The 20,295-nt window shown below is 46.2% G+C and overlaps 2 protein-coding genes across 2 annotated transcripts in view; both read left to right on the forward strand.

Moving 5' to 3' along the window:
* Positions 1-5,393: 5,393 nt before the first annotated feature.
* Positions 5,394-10,654, forward strand: taf10 (TAF10 RNA polymerase II, TATA box binding protein (TBP)-associated factor). The gene is made up of 5 exons (XM_088938102.1): positions 5,394-5,813; positions 6,696-6,853; positions 6,984-7,048; positions 9,190-9,304; positions 10,309-10,654. The coding sequence occupies exons 1-5, from the start codon at positions 5,630-5,632 to the stop codon at positions 10,396-10,398; spliced, it is 612 nt and encodes a 203-aa protein (XP_088794228.1). The 5' UTR covers positions 5,394-5,629; the 3' UTR covers positions 10,399-10,654.
* A 1,190-nt stretch (positions 10,655-11,844) lies between these two features.
* Positions 11,845-20,295, forward strand: part of ppih (peptidylprolyl isomerase H (cyclophilin H)) — a 54,937-nt gene continuing 46,486 nt past the window's right edge. The window contains exon 1 of the mRNA XM_088938221.1: positions 11,845-12,036. Within this exon, the coding sequence (XP_088794347.1) occupies positions 11,971-12,036 (66 nt within the window). The 5' untranslated portion in view covers positions 11,845-11,970. The remainder of the gene's footprint in view (positions 12,037-20,295) is intronic.

Genomic DNA, 20,295 nt, shown 5'->3' on the forward strand with positions numbered 1-20,295 from the left:
CTCCAGCACTGAGCCATCCACCAGCCACCTCGTCCCCTCCTTTGAACAGATCATCTCTCTTGCCTTAATTCCAGCCCCTCTCTTTACCCTGCAAAGTATTTGAACATTTTGCAGGACATTTCTAACCTGCTGCAGTATTGAACCAGGCTCGCTGGTCTTGAGGACTTTTCTGCCAGGTTAACACTGAGCCTGCCTTGTGTGAACCATGCCTTTCATGTCTGCAGTAGATTCCCAGCCGTGTCCGAGCCAGCGGTGGCCCCATTATTATCAAGCAACGACCCAGCCAGCGCGCCTGGCAGTGGCTGTGGCTTGGGGAAGTCCGATTTAAAATTATTGCACAACGAAAACCAAGGGAATCCGGATGGAATGCCGCCCAAGCTACTGACAGAGGAGCTCAGACTCTGATGGGTCAACACGTACCTTCCTGTTGTGCTCCGGGTTCGAGCCTGACTGGGAGGGAGGTGGAGGAGGGAAGCCCAGCAGCATCCCCGCGTATTTAAAATCTTCGCTGGCCTGGCAGTGGCTATTCCCGCCTTCCCGAGAAAGTGGGCTGGAGCTCTTCTTTTGCAAGTCAGGGCTGCTCAGTAAAAACCGCCCGCCGTCACTCGTACCAAAAAGTTTCCAGATGGTGGGGCAGACGAGGGGCCAGCCCAGCTCTGGGTTGCTGGGGAGACCTGGAAGACGAGGTGGCTGATGGATAAATCCATGAACGGATCCAGCGGCTGTGGTCCTGGAGCTCCTAATTCAGTGCTTCCGGGTCTGTTCTTGTGATGTGACTGTGCAATATCTGTGGGGAAGGGGGTGGGCAGGGGAGGGAGGGGGGGGGGGGACAGCCGCATTCAGTATACTGCATGAGCCTTGTGCGTGACCGGCCAGCAGCTGGTGTCCGGTGCTTTTTAATTCCTGCGTTTAGCTCGGCAGCTGACGCGCTTTCAAATTCATAAGAGGGGGGAATTCTCAGCCAGGCTGAGTACGGCGGTACATATCAGAGCGATCTCTTCACCGTTCCTCTAGTGGGGTGGAGGTTATTCCTGGCCAGCTTCAGGTGTGCTTGAACAAGTCTGTGCTAAATGACCTCGATGATGGCTTTTATACGTTCCTCCTCTCGTTGCGAGCCCTGTCGGGTTTCTGTATGCTTTTTTCATCCCACTTCCAGGCAGGAGACCGATCTGTAGTTTGAGGTCTTGGGCGCATCGGTAAGAAATGGGCCGTGATAATGAAAGGAGCAACAACAGTATCTTTCTACAGCCTGGAGAGCAGATGCTGCCGTTTCAAAAGTCCTTAGCCTGTGTGTTTCCCACTTAGTGTACGTGGTTTATCTTACAGGCTTGTGTGATGTTCCTCTTAATTAAGCTCTGCCTCTTGAAATAAAAGTGCAGTTTAGTTTGGCATATATTTATTTATTCTGCATAGTTGCTAATGAGTAGGTCATAGTGTGGTTGCAACTAAAGGGAGGTTTTCTTTAGGGTGTCGTTATCCTGATTTAAGAGTGATTAAGAACATCACCACAGCTCCAGTCTGGAGTCTGCGCTCCCTGAGTTCCACGATACCAGAGCATTTGCAAGCAAATTAGCAAAACCAGAATGTGAAAGGGGTCTGAAGACTGTTTAAAAGTGGGATCAAAACAGTTGGACATTGCCATCAGGGTCGGATTTCCTGCGGTAGAAGGGCAGTCGTGTGTTAGAAACGGTCAAAAAGACATGGACAGAACGAAAGAAGTGAGATTACGTTGGCAATGGTTTTTCCTTTTTGTGGTCTCGTAAAGAAATTCTTGTTTTAAACTGTTGTTTTTTTAAGAAGTAGACTGAAATAAAGAATATTTATTTTATAACATTTTAGGTCCTTTAATCCTTTTGAAAACTGGAGGATCGTTTAACAGCCGTCTGAGTCATTAGTGCTTCCCGCCCATGATGGGATAGAGCTGGGACCAGTGGCTTTGAGACCAGTTTAAAAATGATAACCAACCATCTGGCTTCACACTGTGGCTCAGCAGACCTGAATTGTGGTGTAAATATATAAGAAATATTTTTTCATTAAAAAAAAAGGGTTTTAGTTTTGTATGGTGACAGATTCCACGTAACACAAAACATTCCGAAATTTATTCCAAAGGGCAGTTGTCCACAAGCTGTTCTTTTCTCCCGGAGTTCTTAATGAAATCTTGCATTGCACGGTCCGCACCTTGCAATCTGGACTGGCTCCCTGACTGAAACGATTCCATAACTATTCAAGGACTGGGCAGCTAGCTTGTGGACACGGGCTGTATCTTGGATTGAGCCGGACCCATTCACCCATGTGAGAGGAGCAAAGTGCGTAGTGGCCTCAATACCAGCCTCTTCAATAATCCAGTTTAGCTAAAAACGAACAATATAGTAATCTTGTGAACTTGTTAGGGCAGGGTCAATTAGTCCAGGCACCTGGGGTCCAGGCTCAGTCTGAGACACAGCCGCTGCTGAAAGACAATTAACGCAACACCAACATACCTTCATATCCATTGAGGAGCGCTTGTCTTGTTGAGTCATCGCGTCTTTTATTTGTGGGGAAAATGGTGCCAAATAGTGAAGAGGGTCTCCGTTCTGTTGAGTTCGTGGGTGACCAGCCCTGATCCTGGGCGAGGAACAGCCCAGCAAGGCTTTAAGCTCTGGATTTCTAGAGATTCGAACATGTGTGGAATACTGGGAAGTGTAGTAAATGCACTGTCTCATTTAAGCCAGGCATTGTTCTTGCGAGCTGCCGAGTTGAAATGTTCATTTCCAGTGAATCTTTCAACTACTGTAGATGAACCGAATCAGCTGCTTAGCTGATCAAAACAAAATTATTAGCCGTGTTTAGAGATGGATGATTTAAAGTCGAACCTGCTGGATTGAATCTCTCCAGTACCAGGGCCGGTCACCCCTAGTTTAGCTTTAACACGTCAGGAAACAAAATAACTTTGGAAGCAGAGCAGGGCAAGGATAAGGAGACCGATAAAAAGTGGGTAAGAGTTACTGACAGTCTGCCTAGAATAGGAGTCTTAAGAAGCCTAATAGACGACAGAATATTTGAGTCTTCCCTAAAGGGAAAATGGGGAATGCTCTATAATCCATGTCCAGAGTATGCAATGAAATTCCTGCCTCATTTTCCCTGTGTTAATCTTCGGAAAGCCATCTCTCAGGTGCAGCTTACAGAAACAGTAGCAGACGCTCACTGTGCCCGGCTCATTTATCCTGTCAGTCAACACAAAGTTCCAAACTAGTACAGAGTTGTGTCAAAAGGTCTCCTTGCTCCTTTCTGCCACAGCTCTGTCCATCCTTGAGATACAGAAAGGCTCTTTTCTCTTGCTTGAACCTGTAGCTCTTAGTTGATGAAAGAATAGTCTTTAAGAAAGCACCCGTGTAGACAGCTGTTTGGCCCAATTTCCCTCTACAGTGTTTTGTCTTTTAAAAGACATTTCTTTCTTCTCTGTCGTGGTCTACATTGTCACGTGTGCTTTTGCACCAGCTGTGTCAAAGTTTATATTTTATATGGTGGAACATCTTCTTGTGGGCTTATTTTTTTTAAAAGTCAATATTAAAAATAAATGGCTACTTAATACAAATTTATTTTTGATTTTCTTACTAAAATGTATAATTATTCTTGTGGCAATAAATAAAAATCAACTATAATTTGAAATGTGATTTTTCTTCCTTTTTTGGGAAGGGGTATGGGTATTTTGCCCACAGAATTCAGTAAGCATGTTTTATATTGAATATTTTGCATGATTTTGATATAGCGTTGGAATATGGCTGTTAAGAACTGACACTTATAAACTTCACTGACATGTTAAAAAAAAAACAGCCATACAGTCCACTCATCCGTTTTCAAAAATAGAGCCTACCTCAGCAAGCAATGGGCACAGGGCAGTCTGGACAAAACGCAAGTCCATCGCAGGGCAGACACAATTACAAAGACACACTCACACCAGGGCCAATTTTCCCAGAAACCAGTTAACCCACCAGCACATCTTTGGAGAGAACTTGCACAAACTCTGGAAGAGCATACAAACTCCATGCACATAGCACTCTGGGAATTGAACCCAGGGCCCCAGCACTGCAAGGCAGCAATGCTGCCCTCCAAGCGATCAGTCACTGATACTTTGCCTTCACTTCTCACATTAAGTTGAGTCAATACAGATCAAGAACAGGAGTTCAGCACTTGGTTTTGAATACACTTGAACATGCTTGATGGTGTGTTTTTATGAATGGGAAACATTTTGCATGTGTACACACGTCTGATAGAAAACACAGGGACGTAATCAAAGGAAAGCACTTCTGATCTAGAGTCGTGGTGGGCAGGGCGATCAAGCCCAGGAGCTGTTGTACGATCAATGCACCAGAATGCTCACCACACATCAGCTCTCAGTGGGGAGGAGAACAGAGTGATGAAGCCAGTTCAGAGATGGGGATTAGGAGGTCATGACTGGTAAGGGCCAATTGGAAACCAATTTCACCCCTACTTTTTGAGAAATGCCCTGGGATTTTTAATGACCACAGAGAGTCAGGACCTCGGTTTTATGTTTCATCCGAAGGACATTGCCATTTGTACAGTTTAGAGTAAAAAAAGACATTTCCTGAAATGGAATAATAATTCCTTACACTTACATAGTGCTATCAATTACTCTTTGAAGCTAATTTTCAGGATGTATAAAGAACACCGATCAAAGTCCAACAGTAACGCATAACATTAATAATAATTGCTTACACTTATATAGCGCTTTTCTGGATACTCCACTCAGAGCGCTTTACAGGTAATGGGGATCCCGTCCGTCACCACCAGTGTGCAGCCCCACCTGGATGATGCGACACCAGCCAGAGTGTGCCAGAACGCTCCCCACACATCAGCTATCAGTGGGGAGGAGAACAGAGTGATGAAGCCAGTTCAGAGGTGGGGATTATTAGGAGGCCATGATTGGTAAGGGCCAATGAGAAATTTGGACAGGACACCAGGGCAACAGCCCTACTCTTTTAAAGAAACACCCTGGGATTTTTAATGATCTCATAGAGTCAGGACCTCAGTTTTACATCTCATCTGAAGGACGGTGCCTTTTTACAGTATAGTGACCCCATCACTATGCTGGGGCATTAGGTCTCCCATCCAGGCTCATGCCTGCTGAGCTTCAGTGGGCTGCTGATATGGTGATATGGCTGCTGGCTCACAAGATCTCTGCAACCAGTCCTTAGGAGAGCACCCTGGAGCAGCCAAGGATCAGCAACATTTCCAGGTAGTTCAAGATAGGAATTCCCAGGACATGCCACTTGCCAGAATCACTTTTCCAGACAGTACCCGCAGCTGGCGTCTCCTTGAACGGCGGGTGCTAGTGAGGCGGAACGCATTGCGTGGGCACGAGTTGTAGTCCGGACTTGACTCAAACGGCACACGGAAGCTGGGCTTGTTTGGGAAGTGGTGAATGTTGCTGAAGAAGTGCAGCTGCTGACATACACTACATGCGTGGATTTTGTGTTTGTTTGTGTGTGTGTGTGTTGGGAATCGTCGCGTTAAACAGCATTATCTTTTTGGGGGGATTATTTCAAACGGCAAATCTCTGCTTATCGAAGACTGTTATATCAGTTCGCTGCTCAGCGTCCACGATTTTTTTTTTCGGTACTCGGCAACGATGAACGTCGATACCCCGCAGCCCGTGGCGGCTGGAGGCGCGTTGTCAAACTCTTCCACGACAAGCAACAGCAACAACAGCAGCATCAGCAGCAGCAACAGCAGCAGCAGCGGCAACAGCGTAGCAACCAGCAGTAACACCGCCGGCACCGCCAACAGCGTCGCCTCCGCGGCTCCCAGCAGCGGTGAGCCCGTCTTCCGTTCGTGCTGCCCCGGCGGGACACGCCGCAGTTCACGGGGAGCCTCTGACCCGCTTCACAGCCCGCTGCCGTGGATCCGTGTGCTTGGGGTCACGCTTTGGGCGTTTTGTTAAGCTTTGTTTGTCGTTTGGCTAGCTGGCGAATAACTTATACAGAACTCCATATGCGGTGTATACACCCGTGAGGAGGAGCCGAGCGACTAATGCGCTCTTCCTGCCTGTCCAAAAAACAAACTTAACAGTAACTGTTTTAACAGTAACAGTAACAATAACTGGACGGTTCTTCATAAGTTTTTCCAATAAAAAAAAAAAACATTCTTGGGGAAAAAGTCGGTGGAATAAATTGGAGCCGCAGAAGTACAGTATAGTTCATAAACCAGGTTAAATACACCGTATTTGTACGCTGTATTAATACACTGTAGTGTATTTGTACGCTGTACAAATAGGTTGTAGTTTGTGGTTAAATTGCCACAAAAGGTAAGAAAACCACTGGGGCGGAATAAAGAGTCTTTTAATACTTCCCGAATTTCTCAATTTCATAGAGGCTTGTATTTTAAACACCCTGTTTCTGGTTAATCACTATAGTTCTGTCGTTGATCCTGTATGACAAATCCTGTGTGAATTTGACATCTTCATACTTTTGTAACAGTTTTCAAGACCTCTCCAAGATGATTAAAGAGGAGGAAGCAAAATCAGGATGCACAGTACTCCAAAGCCCTGTGCAACACAAACATCCTTCCCCGTTTTCAGTCATCTTACCAGGAGCATAGAATCATACTTATTTACACTTATGTGATGTAAAATAGCAGGGTGATCAAAATGCTGTCAGTTCACCTGTTAATCTTGATTTTGTCGCGTTTTGATGTAGCTCCACTGTCGTCTGCCTCGGTCCCCCCTCCCTCGGAGACCTTGGTGTCTAACGGGGTGTACGTGCCGCCTGGCATCGCCAACGGAGACGTCAAGCCTGTCCTCTCCAGCATGCCTCTGGCCGACTTCCTCATGCAGCTGGAAGACTACACTCCCACGGTACCTGGGGCAGCTCGGGGCTTTAGGCTACAACACGCAGACAGAGACAGAGTCACACGCACACACTCACAGAGACGCACCCGCCTGGGCCTCGCCAGACTGTAGCTGATGGCTTGTCTTTGACCTGCAGATCCCAGACGCAGTGACCGGATACTATCTCAACCGGGCTGGGTTCGAAGCCTCTGATCCCCGCATGTAAGTGTTAACTTCACTATCTGCTATGGCCCAGCCATGCTGGACTGTAGTTACTGGAAGGCAAATTTTAATATTACAGTATGTGCTGTGCAAAGTTTTTTTATTAACATGAATTGTAAGTTGTATCTTTTGTATACAAGTTTCTAAATGTTTTTTGTTGTAGTTTTTGTAAATTTCATTCTTTTTAATTTGTGTTACTATAAATCTATGTACAGTATTGTTGTTAAATTATATTTTATGCCTCGAATATTAAAGGCAGTTTTAATAGTAAGAAATAATGAGAAATTAATGAGTGCAATGCAAAGTAGAGTGCATTTACATGGATGTTAGACATTAACATGTTAATGCTGTTAACCTAGCATTAACATGAGGCAATAGTTCATTCCAGTTAGTGGTGGAAATAGAATTCCTTTAACAGAATTACACAAAGGAATAATGTGTAGAGTATACTTGTGTTATAAATAATTTGATGTATTTGGAGAATGTGAGAGACAAATTGAAATCATGTGGTTCACTCAAAAAGACAAACTATCCAAACTTCCTTTCTAGTGTGTCTTACCCCCTTGTACATTTTTCATGACTGAATGTTGCCAGCAGCCCTGCAGCTCACAGCTGGCAGCCCATTGAAGCTCAGCAGGTGTGAGCCTGGTCAGTACCTGGATGGGAGACCTCCTGGGAAAAACTAAGGTTGCTGCTGGAAGAGGTGTTAGTGGGGCCAGCAGGGGGCGCTCACCCTGTGGTCTATGTGGGTCCTAATGCCCCAGTATAGTGACAGGGACAAGAGACTGCAAAAGGGCACCGTCCTTTGGATGAGACATAAAACTGAGATCCTGACTGTCTGTGGCCATTAAAAAGTCCAGGGCTTTTCTAGAAAAGAGTAGGGGTGTAACCCTGGCACCCTGGGCAAATTTCTTATTGGCCCTTACCAATCATGGCTTCCTAATAATCCCCATCTATGGATTAGCTTCATCACTCTGCTCTCCTCCCCACTGATAGCTGGTGTGTGGTGAGGGTACTGAGCATCATCCAGGTGGATGCTGCACACTGGTGGTGGTGGAGGGGAGTCCCCATTACCTGTAAAGCGCTTTGAGTGGAGTGTTCAGGAAAGCACTATATATGTGTAAGCAGTTATTAATTACAAGACACTGACAAGACAATGCTACAGACAGTGTAGACATAGACATTTCTGACAGGGTACATAAAGTGCAATGTGCACAGTGCAATTTACTTTACAGGATTTTGCAAAGAATTGTGCAAAGAATACATCAGACAGTGTGCCTGACATTAGGCAAAAAAAGAACTAGGTTTCCAGATTTGGAGTAGGTGCAGTAGGTACCAGGGTGTTGAGGAGCCTGACAACCTGCGGAAAAAAGCTGTTATGGAGTCTGGTGGAGCTGGCCCGTATACTGCCATACCTTTAACCAGATGGTAGGAGGGCAAAGAGGTTGCAGGAGGGGTGGGAGGGATCGTCCACAATCCCGGAGGCTGTGTGTGTGCAGCGTTTGTGGTAGATGTCCTGAATGGACGGAAGGGAGGCTCCAATGATGTTTCCTGCTGTATTGACAATTCATTACAGGGACTTGCGGTCTGAGACCTTACAATTCCCAAACCAAACAATGATACAGTTTGTCAAGATGCTCTCGATGGTACCTCTATAGAATGTGGATAGTATGGGGGGGGAGGAACGTTTGCCCTTCTCAGTCACTGCAGGAAGTGGAGACGTTGTTGTGCTTTTTTAGCTAGGGAGGTGGTGTTGATGGTCCAAGTGAGGTCATCTGTGATATGCAAACCAGGAAACTTAGTACTTCTAGCTGTCTCCACAGGGGAGCCGTTGATGTGCAGTGGGGAGTGATCAGCGCGGGTCCTCCTGAAGTCAGTTATCATCTCTTGTGTCTTATCGACATTCAGAGACAGATTGTTGTTTAAGCACCAGTCCGCTACTTGCTCCACCTCCTCTCTGTATGGTGCCTCATCGTTGTTACTGATGAGGCCCACCACTGTCGGGTCATCAGCAAACTTGATGATGTAGTTTGTACTGTGCTGAGCAGTGCAGTCATGAGTCATACACTGTATGTCATACACACTTATGATTGATACATACACTGTCAGTAGCTAAAGAAGGATTATTGCTCTCACTTCAGAATCCGTCTGATCTCTCTGGCGGCTCAGAAGTTCATCTCAGATATTGCCAATGACGCCCTGCAGCACTGCAAAATGAAGGGCACAGCGTCGGGCAGCTCTAGGAACAAAACCAAGGTAAGGACACCTGGGCACTCCAGTGGCTCCACCATTAAAGAGTCTGATCGCTCTGTCATCACTGGTTCGAACCTGGGTTATGGTGTCTCTGCAGTTGATTGGGTTAAAGTCATTCTGGGCTTTGATAAGCTTGACAAGCTACACTGACTGCTACTGGCTACTTGAGGCAGGTCTGATTCTTTGCAGTGTGTTGAATGATAATGATGACAGGCAGTTGTGTGCATTGATCCTGTTCATTTGTGTCTTTGGAGGTGTGATAGGCAGTCCTCGCTAGCCAAATTTGAGAGGGTATAATAACACAGCAAAAAATGTAAAAGCTTTCAGCAAGAAACAATTCTACTCATTGTATGTACTTACATGAGCTACTGCAAAGTTTTGACGGGGAAAAATGTATGTGTTCCTCTCGGTTGTCAGTTTCTTCCAGATTATTACATAGATTGAAAATCCATTCACCCTCTTTATAACTGCTTCTACTAATTCAGAAGTATTTTTGCGGGGGAGCCGGAGCCTATCCCAGCAAGCACAGGGCAGGGTACACCCTGGACGGGACGCCAATCCAATCGCTGGGCAGACAGACACAGATACAGACACACCCTCATACCTAAGGGGGATTTTCCCAAAAGCCAATTGACCTATCAGTATGATTTGGACAGTGGAAGGAGAACCCATGTGAATGCAGGGAGAACATACAAACTCCACACAGACAGCACCCCAGGTCAGAAATAGATCCCAGGGCCCCAGCGCTGCGAGGCAGCAATGCTAACCCCTGCTCCACTGTGCCTCCCCACAGCCTTTAGCAATCAAACTTTCTCTCCCCTACCAGGTGCACCTGTTGTTCTAAGCTATTCCTATAGGTGGTAATTAATTCACAGACGTGCGGCTTTCAGCATAGGTCTGCTCAGCCAGTGTCATGTCCACCCCTTTGCCTGGACTCACAGTGCTCATCAGAAGCGGAATTTTTTCCAGTGCGCTGACTTGACTGTTTTGGGGTTTGATTGTCGCAGGACAAGAAGTACACCCTGACGATGGAAGACCTAGCCCCGGCTCTCTCGGAGTACGGGATCAATGTGAAGAAGCCTCATTATTTCACATGAAAGACTGTCGTTGAGGGGGGCTGGCCGGCAGGAGCAGAGATGGCTGTCCTCGTCCGTGACGCACCCGGAATGTCCTCGCAGTCGCCTCTTCCCACTCAACTTCCCCATCTCAGCGCTGGTTTCTCCTTTGACCTCTGTGTAGAATTCCTTTTGTTGCATACTGTGCCTGACTTTAGGTGTGCTGTGTTTGTCAGTCTTATAAAAGGGTTTGGTGGTATCCTGGGTCGACGCAAAAGAATAAAGTTTTTTAAGAGCCTGTTCTTCTTTCAATGCGCTGTCCATCTCTGAAGTGAAGAGATTCAGAACAACAGTATGTGTCCTTTTCATTTTCAGTGCACACATCCTTTTTGGTGGTCTGTGCAGCAAGGAGGATGAATGCCTGCGTTTCCCGGCTTTCTGGAACACACTGAAGCAACAACTATTTCAAGTCCTGAAAAAAAGTCGTTTAAGAAGGAGAAAACGGGAACTTGCCTGTTTAAATTATAACAGAATGAACACATCACTCTGTTATAATTCTGTTATAATCTCCTTCTGCAGACAAAATAGGAAAAGGCAGCTCTCCGGGCTCTGCTGCAGTCCTGGATGGAGTTTTGTCCACAATCTCTAAATTCGTGGCTGAGGGATTAAGTCCACACCTGGATTTATCACCCTGCAACTCACAGCTGGCAGCCCCACTGAAGCTCAGCAGGTGTGAGCCTGGCTAGTACCTGGACGGGAGACCTCCTGGGAAAGCTGAGGCTGCTGCTGGAAGAGGTGTTAGTGGGGCCAGCAGGGGGCGCTCACCCTGCTGCCTGTGTGGGTCCTAATGCCCCAGTATAGTGACGGGGACACTGTACTGTAAAAAAGAGCCATCTTTGGATGAGATGTAAAACCAATATCCTGGCTCTCTGTGGTCATTAAAAATATCAGGGAATTTCTCAAAAAGAGAAGGGGTGTTACCCTGGTGTCCTGGTCAAACTTCCCCCTGGCCCTTACCAATCATAACCTCCTAATAATCCCCATCTATGAAATGGCTTCATCACTCTGTTCTCCTCCTCCCCACTAAAAGCTGGTGTGTGGTGAGCATACTGGTGCAGTATGGCTGCTGTCGCATCATCCAGGTGGGGCTGGAGGAGAGTCCCATTACCTGTAAAGCACTAAGAGTGGAGTGTCCAGAAAAGTGCTGTATAAATTTAAAGAATTATTCTTATTATACAACCTTTGTAACATCTTAACCCTCCAGAACCTCTTATGGAATGTAATTTGGGGATTTTTTAAACTGTTTTGTGTTAAATTTTCTTTGCAACAAAAGTTCAGGTTTGTATTCACTTATTAGTGTCGAGGGTGTGATAACTCGTATAAGTATTTAGTATTTCGCTAAACCAAGCCAAAACGAGAGGGAAAGTTTGCGCATTAGTCAAACAGGCATTTTTGTCCCTTATCGTTACCCGTAGGCGATTGACCCTTCCCGGCTGCCGTACTAGTGAAGTACTTTCATTTGAAACAAGTACGGCAATAGGGAGGTTTGAATTAAGTTTTATTTTAAATACCAAAAGTGCGCCAAAATAGTCCTTTTAAGAAAGTAAATCCACAATGAACGTGCAGCCTTCGAATCCCAGCAACCCAATTGTGTTCTTTGACGTCACTATAGGCGGACAGGTGAGTGATTATGATGAAATATTTACTCGCGTGCAATCGTCCATCGTTCATTCTTTGATCATTCTGCACAGATTTTAAGATGTTTTATCGTTTTAATTGCCGTGCTAACAAAATGCATTTTTTTTAACGACGTGTTCCATTTGATTCAACACGTTTGTCCTTCATAGTCACGTTATTCAGTTTTCTTCGTTTCAGTGTTGTTAGGAGCGTTTTTAAAAAGTTGTCTTCGAGTGTGATACACATGACCTCGTGCTTTAATATCAAATCTCAGAAGACAAAAACAAACTCTTACTTTAGAAAAGAAGGCAACATGGCGATAGAGGAGATCTCCATTATTTTGTTAAGAAATATGATAACATGCTGCCTGCAATATAATGATAACGCGTTATGGTTTGGAGAGTCCAGATTGTGAAGTTTCTTGGAACCAGACGATGCCATTTTGTAGTATCATTCAGCCAACTGTTGGATTTGCGGGAAGCGGGGCAGTGGTCAGCATTACGTCCTCGCAGCGCTGGGGTTCAGTTCCGGGCCTGGGGTGATGTTCTCCCCGTGTTCGCGTGGGTTTAGGCTGAAGGTGGCTCCAGTCTCCTCCCACAATCCAAAAACATCCTTCTGGAGAACACGGGTGAAAACTATGGTGTGAGTGTGTCCGTGTGTCTGCTCTGCAGTGGACTGGCGTCCTGTCCAGGGCGTATCCTGCCTTGTGCCTATTGGTTGCCATGGTAGACTCCAGCTATCTGAACTTAGAAATTGGTTAGGAAAACGGATGGATTGATGGCAGGTTTCGTAGTTCTGGCTACAGAGGTGCTGAGCTGTGCTGCGCTGCGCGGGCACACAACACAATGGAGACACATTTCAATGAAGGAATTGGTAATAAATTACTAATTACTATCAGTTACTGTAAATGGCTTTAATAGTAGTTATAGGGGGAGCAGTATGCTTATGGTTTCATTACAGGAAGTGTTGGCATTGATAACCCCAATGGTAGTATTGTGCCGTCACATCACGAGGTTGTTATCATGTTGATCTGTTTTCAGGGGTCTATGCTGAAGCCCGATGCCAGTGCTGGAGCTGATGTTGTCCCTTACTGTATGTGTGTGCACCCGAACTTACCATGTAGAATAAAGTTAGTGTTGCCAGGTTTTCTGTTGCATTATTAGTCACGTAGTTGCTGTCCTCCACTGTGACTTTGTGCTTGGTTACAATGTGGCGGCATCTTCTCCTGTAACACTCGACGAGACAGAGATGTGCCTTGCTCACCTTGCTCAAAGGTGTAAAAGCAGTACCTTTTGAACCCACAGCCTTGCAGGACTCACTGCTAGTCACACTGCTGCCCAACAGTGTAAGCTTAGTTCTGCAGTATTTAAGAGTTGGCCAGTACTGCATATCACCAGCAACTCAGCCATATCACCCTGCAACTCACAACTGGCAGCCCCACTGGAGCTCAGCAGGTGTGAGCCTGGTCAGCACCTGGATGGGAGACCTCCTGGGAAAAACTAAGGTTGCTGCTGGAAGAGGTGTTAGTGGGGCCAGCAGGGGGCGCTCACCCTGCGGTCTATGTTGGTCCTAAAGCCCCAGTATAGTGACTATATAATGTAAACAGGCGCCGTCCTTCGGATCAGACGTAAAACCAAGGTCCTGACTCTCTGTGGTCATTAACAATCCCAGGGCGTTTCTCAAAAAGAGTAGGGGTGTAACCCCGGCATCCTGGCCAAATTTCCCATTGGCCCTTACCAATCATGGCCTCCTAATAATCCCCATCTCTGAACTGGCTTCATCACTCTGCTCTCCTCCCCACTGAGAGCTGGTGTGGGGTGAGCGTTCTGGCGCACTATGGCTGCCGTCGCATCATCCAGGTGGGGCTGCACACTGGTGGTGGTGGAGGGGAGTCCCCATTACCTGTAAAGCGCTTTGAGTGGAGTGTCCAGAAAAGTGCTATATAAGTGTAAACAATTATTATTATTATTATTATTATTATTATATCTAATATCCAGTTAAAGAAGGCACTTATATGTCATTTACTAGTGTGGAGGCTTCCCACTGCAATACAAGGTAACTCTGCAAAGACGTTTTCCCGAAAAGTATTTTTAAAGCTGCTTTTAAAGTTAAAGACTTTCTAGTAATAAAAACGTTAGGAAGTGATTAATTGCCCCCAGTGCATGTTTTCCATCTTAAATTCCAAGAGTTTCCTAACAGGCCAAGACTAGAGTAGACTTGAGTTATTTCATATGTGCCCACAAGGTGGCGCTGGGCTGCCTTTCCGCTCTCATGTTATAAACAGGTGGTAGGAAGGCACAACACCTCGCTCTCCACAAACTACACCGCCAGCACTAGAGGAATTTCTAACTGGGGAAATCAGAATAGCCCGTATGGTACTGAAGTGTGGAGAGTCACAGCACAGTTCTCCAGGAAAAAAAAAAAGATCAGATTCACTTTCTTTTTCCAGAATAGAATTGCAAGCCGCAGCCTGTTGATGTGAGAGTTTTTTAAAACCTGATTTTTTTTACAGTGTCTTCATTTGTATTTAATTTTATGCACAACCAGTACATTATCTTATTTAGTTGTGACAGCATTTTCCTATCAGCATAAGTCATTTCAGGCTTGTAATTTCCTGCGATTTCTGATTTTAACAAAGATTTTCATCTGTTCACATTCATAAAATCAAATTTGATTCAGAGAACAGAATGACTGCGATAAAAATGTCCTTGACTTTAAAAAGGTGAGTAAACACAAAGTCATACTAAAGGTATTTTCCCCCCATCATTGGCTAGTAAGTTTAGAAATATGATGTGATTTTGGAAATCACGTGAAAATAATCGCAGCTGATTGGTTCAGAACAACCTTGACTTTCATTGATACTGGCCTTTCCAATGACCCATTGAACATGTGCTGTGTGGTCTAGTTTTTCTGAATCTACTGTAACTCGAGTCCGGAAGGAAGTCTAGTCTTGATCATAATTTTAATTCCATTACTACCATTAGACGTGCTTTGATTTTTTTTCTTTTTTGCAAGTAAGATTGTCTTAAGCTGTTTAATTCCATTAAAATGTCTTGTCTCAACAAGTATTTTGAGCAAGAATTGAAGATTCTTTGTCGTTTTAGATGAAACAGTCAAGGGCAGCCGAACATGCTAAACATGGCTCATAAGGTTAGGAATGTCAGCTTTGCTCATTGTAAAGAAAAGATGTTACAACTTACAAGCACCTGTCATATTCTGAATTTTACATTATCTTGCTAAGCAAAAGTAACCTCCAATACCTTGTGAAAAAAGATGTCGTCATTTAATGATTGACAAAAATCTGCACGCTGTTAAATTGTTCTGTCACACCGTTTTCCAGAGGCACTACCCAACCCTACTGATATAGCATTTGGTTTAGTTGGATATAAATAGCCATATTGTTTATTTTGTTTACTCTTGAGAGTTGTCTCTTTAATGCACTGAAGATACAGTATTAGTAGTAATTCAGGAAGCCAATGGATAATGACATATAGAGCAAAATATGCCTTTTAATTGAGCTGAGTGGATTTTAAAAGCTTTTGTGTCAAGGTGATACGATTGTCTGTACTTGCCCCCAGCTATGCTCTTAGTGGCTTATTAATTTAGGCCTTTAGTTGTACTTGGTGCTTCATTTTTCTCCTGTTTCAGACTTTGATTTGATACATGTGGTGGAAGGAGTGTTGCTGCAGAGATGATTAGACCTCCATCCTCTCTCTGCTCATCCTGCCCTTACATCCTGCCTTGTTTATGTCTAAACAGCTCTTAATGAGAGATGGGTTGGAGTGACCCTGTGTCCACAGAGGTTCCTGTGCCTGTATCCCGCACTCCCGAAGGACTGTGGGTGGGGAAACCGAGATGCTGCTCCACAGCCGCTAGTAGCGCTAACCCCCACCTCTTCAGAGCCCTACAGTAAACAGTGCTGACCCCACCGCGGATCGATTCAACTAATAGAGCAGGAGCTGAGCTGGAATGAAGAGTAGCAGGACACTGGGGTCTCCCCCTGAGTAGGGCTCACAACCCCATCACCCCATCACTTTTAGGTCATAATGAACATCCGTGACCACATTATGGGATGGCTGTTTCCTTTGTTCACCCCGGAAGTGCATTACTATGCCTTAAACAAATATATATATTTTGGTTTAAAAACATTTTCTGATGGGTACCAGGGTGGTGCAGTGGTCAGCATTGCCGTGTCGCAGTGCTGGGGCCCTGGGTTCAATTCTGGACCCAGGGTGCTGTCTGTGTGGAGTTTGCATGTTCTCCCGCGGTTTCGCGTGGGTTTCCTCCAGGTGCTCCGGTTTCCTCCCGCAGCCCCAAGCCATACTGGTAGGTTATTTAACTTGTGGGAAAACTGGCCCTGGTTGGATTGTGTCTGTGCCTGTGTGTGCCCTGTGATGGACTGGTGTCCTGGCCAGGGTGTATCCTGCCTTGTGCCTGTTGCTTGCTGGGATAGGCTCTGCCTCCCCTCCCTAACCCTGAATTGGATAGAGCTGTTAGAAAGTGGATGGGTGGATGTTTTCTGTTCTAAAAAAGATTCAGTACACATTTCAGCAATTTCTCAAAGATATAATGAAACGGGATTAAATTACCATCTTCAGTATAACAGGTTGTACCTGATGTCAGAGAGGCCAGTGTGAGTTCAGTGAAACAGTCTGAAAACTGTTAGCATGTGCTTAGAGGAGTATATCTATAGCTGGGTGGAGGCTGGGCGTGGGCTGTGCTGGAGGGGGGCGGGAGGGGGGCCGGGCTAGGGCTGGAGGAAATGGGAGAGGAGCAGAGCAGCGCAGGTCAGAGCACACCCGGCACTGCCAGAAAAACGGTTGACCTGCTCACTAGCCATGATCACCGAGCTGTGGAATGGAGTCACGGGGTGTGCCGGCATTCTCCTGTTAGTCGTGTCTAAGTAGAATGGTTTCAGTCTCAATGTGCTGGTGTGGCATAACGTGTGCAAAGGCTTTCCGTTTGCTCCTGTTTTACCTTATTCAAGATTGCTGCACGCTACACAAACACCTTCCTGCCCAGGACAGTACAGAACATCAGTAAGGGACTGTTTTCTCCTCCGTTTGCATCTCTTCTGGATGCACCCATCCATTTTCTAACGACTTCATCCAATTCAGGGCTGCGGGGGAGCCGGTGTCTATCCCAGCAAGCTGTGGGCACAAAGCAGGATACACCCTGAATGGGACGCCAACCCATTGCAGAGCACACGCACCAACACAAGCTCACACCTGGGCCAATTAAGGGGAGGAAACCAGCACACCCTGGAGGAAACCTACTCAAACAGGGAGAGAACATACAAACTCCACACAGACAGCACCCCAGGTCAGGATTTGAACCCAGGGCCCCAGCGTGCTCACCACTGTCTTACTGGAAATGACCGTGCGTGTCATGACAACTGTGTTTGCCCAATGCACAGTGAACACAAAAATGAGTTTCACAGGACTTGGTTCCTTTCAGAGTACCCAATTTCCCATGAGAAATGTCCACATAGCAACCGGCTAGTTGTTATGAGCAGTCCTGCTTCTATGAGGGAGTCTTTGGGGACTGTCTCATGAATTGTGGTGCTGAACAAGCCTAGCTGAGACTCTCTTGTGCAGCTGAAAGTTGAATGCATCAGTAATAAATGTTCGAAGATGCCGTTTCACCTGGTTCTTTGGAAAATGAGGTTTAGGGTGCTGATATCCATCTGGGTCTGATTTGATTTCTCACGAGAAGAGGGTTTGTCGGCTTTTATGTGCCCTGATCAGTGCTTTTGTTCCATTCACAAGGGGGGTATTATTATTCACAGCTGACACAAAGACAGGCCGTGCCTGAAATCCCCGCAGGGCCACTGCACGCCCCACCTGCAATAACTTAAGGACCGGCTCGCTCCAGTTCTGTTCCGCTGTTTCGTCATGCATTCAAGGAACTGTTGGATTCCAAGATTCCTTTTCCCCTTCGGAGCGTGTGCTCGTAACATTGCCAGCAGCCTTTTTCAGGAGCCAGAGCATTTGGGTGGAGAAGGAGGGAATTGGGGAAAAAAAAAATGGATTTATTTTCCAGCGGATCCCTAATCTTTACCCGCTCGTTGATGCTCACTGTGATGCCATGCCACTCCGCGGGCTAGGAGGAGCAGATGCCAGCGTGTGAGAGGAACTGGGCTCCTGGTGTGGTTCTCACCCTGTACCCTGGGTGTTATGGCCTTGCAGAGACCAGGATCCCCTCCCTGTCAGTCTGACTGATGTCCCGAGACACCAGGCTGCCCTCGTTCCATAGTGCATCCGGGGTTCAGCCAGATGAACCCCACAACTTTTATTATTATAATAATAATAACTGCTTACACTTATATAGCGCTTTTCTGGACACTCCACTCAAAGCGCTTTACAGATAATGGGGATCCCCTCCACCACCCCCAGTGTGCAGCCCCACCTGGATGATGCGACGGCAGCCATAGTGCGCCAGAACGCTCACTACATACCAGCTCTCAGTGGGGAGGAGAGCAGAGTGATGAAGCCAGTTCAGAGATGGGGATTATTAGGAGGCCATGATTGATAAGGGCCAATGGGAAATTTGGCCAGGACACCGGGGTTACACCCCTACTCTTTTTGAGAAACACCCTGGGATTTTTAATGACCACAGAGAGTCAGGACCTCCGTTTTACGTCTCCTCCGAAGGACAGCACCTGTGTACAGTATAGTGTCCCCGTCACTATTAGGATTAGGACTCACATGGTCCACAGGGTGAGCGCCCCCTGCTGGCCCCACTAACACCTCTTCCAGCAGCAACCTTTTTTTTCCCAGTTTTTCCCAGGAGGTCTCCCATCCAGGTGCTGACCAGGCTCACACCTGCTGAGCTGCAGTGGGGCTGCCAGCTGTGAGTTGCAGGGTGATATGGCTGCTGGCGATAGTACAGGTCGCCAAGGCATTCTGTTATAGGCCACTGTTGCTGGACTGTGCGTTGCGCGTCAGGTATATCACGCATCAACCATGCTTTCTCCTTAGTTTCACCCCAAGCTACCGTGCTCCTGCACTTTACTCCCTCCCTTTCACGCGAGCTCTCTGTGAAGACAGTGTGATAGGACCGCTTGCACCGGCTGTGCTGTGTGGCGCTCTGTAAAATGCAGTGTCGGAAATGGTTTTAAAAGGCTGTCGTTCTTCTGCATTGCCAAAGCAATCTGTTGCGAGGTGTGTCGAGAGCCAATTGCAGCACGCTCGCTGTGCACGCTCCGCCAGTGTCTGAGGATCACAAAATAGCTTGATCCAAACAGAGGAACAAGCGGAGGTAGATTCCACACTGGGAAGTAAAAAAAAAAATAGAAAAATGGTTTGGCTTCTTCAGAGGAGGGACGACCAGAGCAGAGAGGTGAGGTATAGAGGCGTGAGAGGCAAGACAAAAGATCAAGAATGTGAGAATTAGGTAAGACGAGGTGACACAGGGGCTAAAGGGATGGAAATTGGAGATGTGAAATTCAGTATGAGAAGGCAGCGATCTGTACGATCTGATCTGTTGAGCGCTGGGGGGACTGTGTGAGCCAGGTTTAAGGAGTATTTTGTAGGAGTGTTTGAATCCCTGTGAATGGAAGGCAAGGGGAAAGATCATGCCTGGGAGAGTAAGTCGGTGCGGGATCAATATATAATTTATGATTTATTTATGGTGTCAAATGGGGATACAGCAGTTCTTCGAGAACTATTTCTTCAAGACGGCGTGTGTGATAATACACGAGAGTAGCTGTTTTGTTCACCCACCTCAGAGAGTGTCAGTGACCTCCTGTTTAGCTGACTGGCTGGCTCTGGGCCTGAGAGATGCCTGACGCTGTGTGGGGATCAGATTAAGGGCCGAGGGCTGGTTGCGTGTGATCACCGCTGGCGTTGTTCAGGATCGGCTCAGCTTACATGTCAGGTGTTGTGACTTCACTTTCGGGAAATGGGACTTCAGATCATCAAGACAAACGTCCAGATAAACAACTTTAATTAATTTAAATAAAGAGGGCTGCCTTAGATTGGATTAAAGATAATCCCATTTTAAATCTAGAGAATTGTCTGATAATATCTGAGCATTTGAGTATTTTTTTATGTGGAGCCAGCATGCTGTAGCTTTATCAGGTAGTGCAGAAGAGTCTTAGTACCACGTTTCCCTTTGAGCTCATCACAACCTGTTTCAGAACTAGTTTATCAAGTCTGGCAGAATAAACCAGGAATTAACTCAAATGCCACGCTAAACCGCAGCCTGCAGCTTTTAAGAGCTACGTAAGGCTATGGGCGTGGTCTGTCCTGTTCAGGGACT

Source organism: Atractosteus spatula, chromosome 20, assembly GCF_055471065.1.
Source record: "Atractosteus spatula isolate fAtrSpa1 chromosome 20, fAtrSpa1.hap1, whole genome shotgun sequence".
In the NCBI taxonomy this organism is placed as follows: Eukaryota; Metazoa; Chordata; class Actinopteri; order Semionotiformes; family Lepisosteidae; genus Atractosteus; species Atractosteus spatula.

Bases quoted from the DNA above. Each gene is read 5' to 3' on its own strand.
- taf10 (XM_088938102.1), top strand. From the start codon at position 5,630: ATGAACGTCGATACCCCGCAGCCCGTGGCGGCTGGAGGCGCGTTGTCA. The intron at 6,854-6,983 runs GTACCTGGGGCA...TTTGACCTGCAG, and splicing joins TGGAAGACTACACTCCCACG to ATCCCAGACGCAGTGACCGG. The intron at 9,305-10,308 runs GTAAGGACACCT...TGATTGTCGCAG, and splicing joins GCTCTAGGAACAAAACCAAG to GACAAGAAGTACACCCTGAC.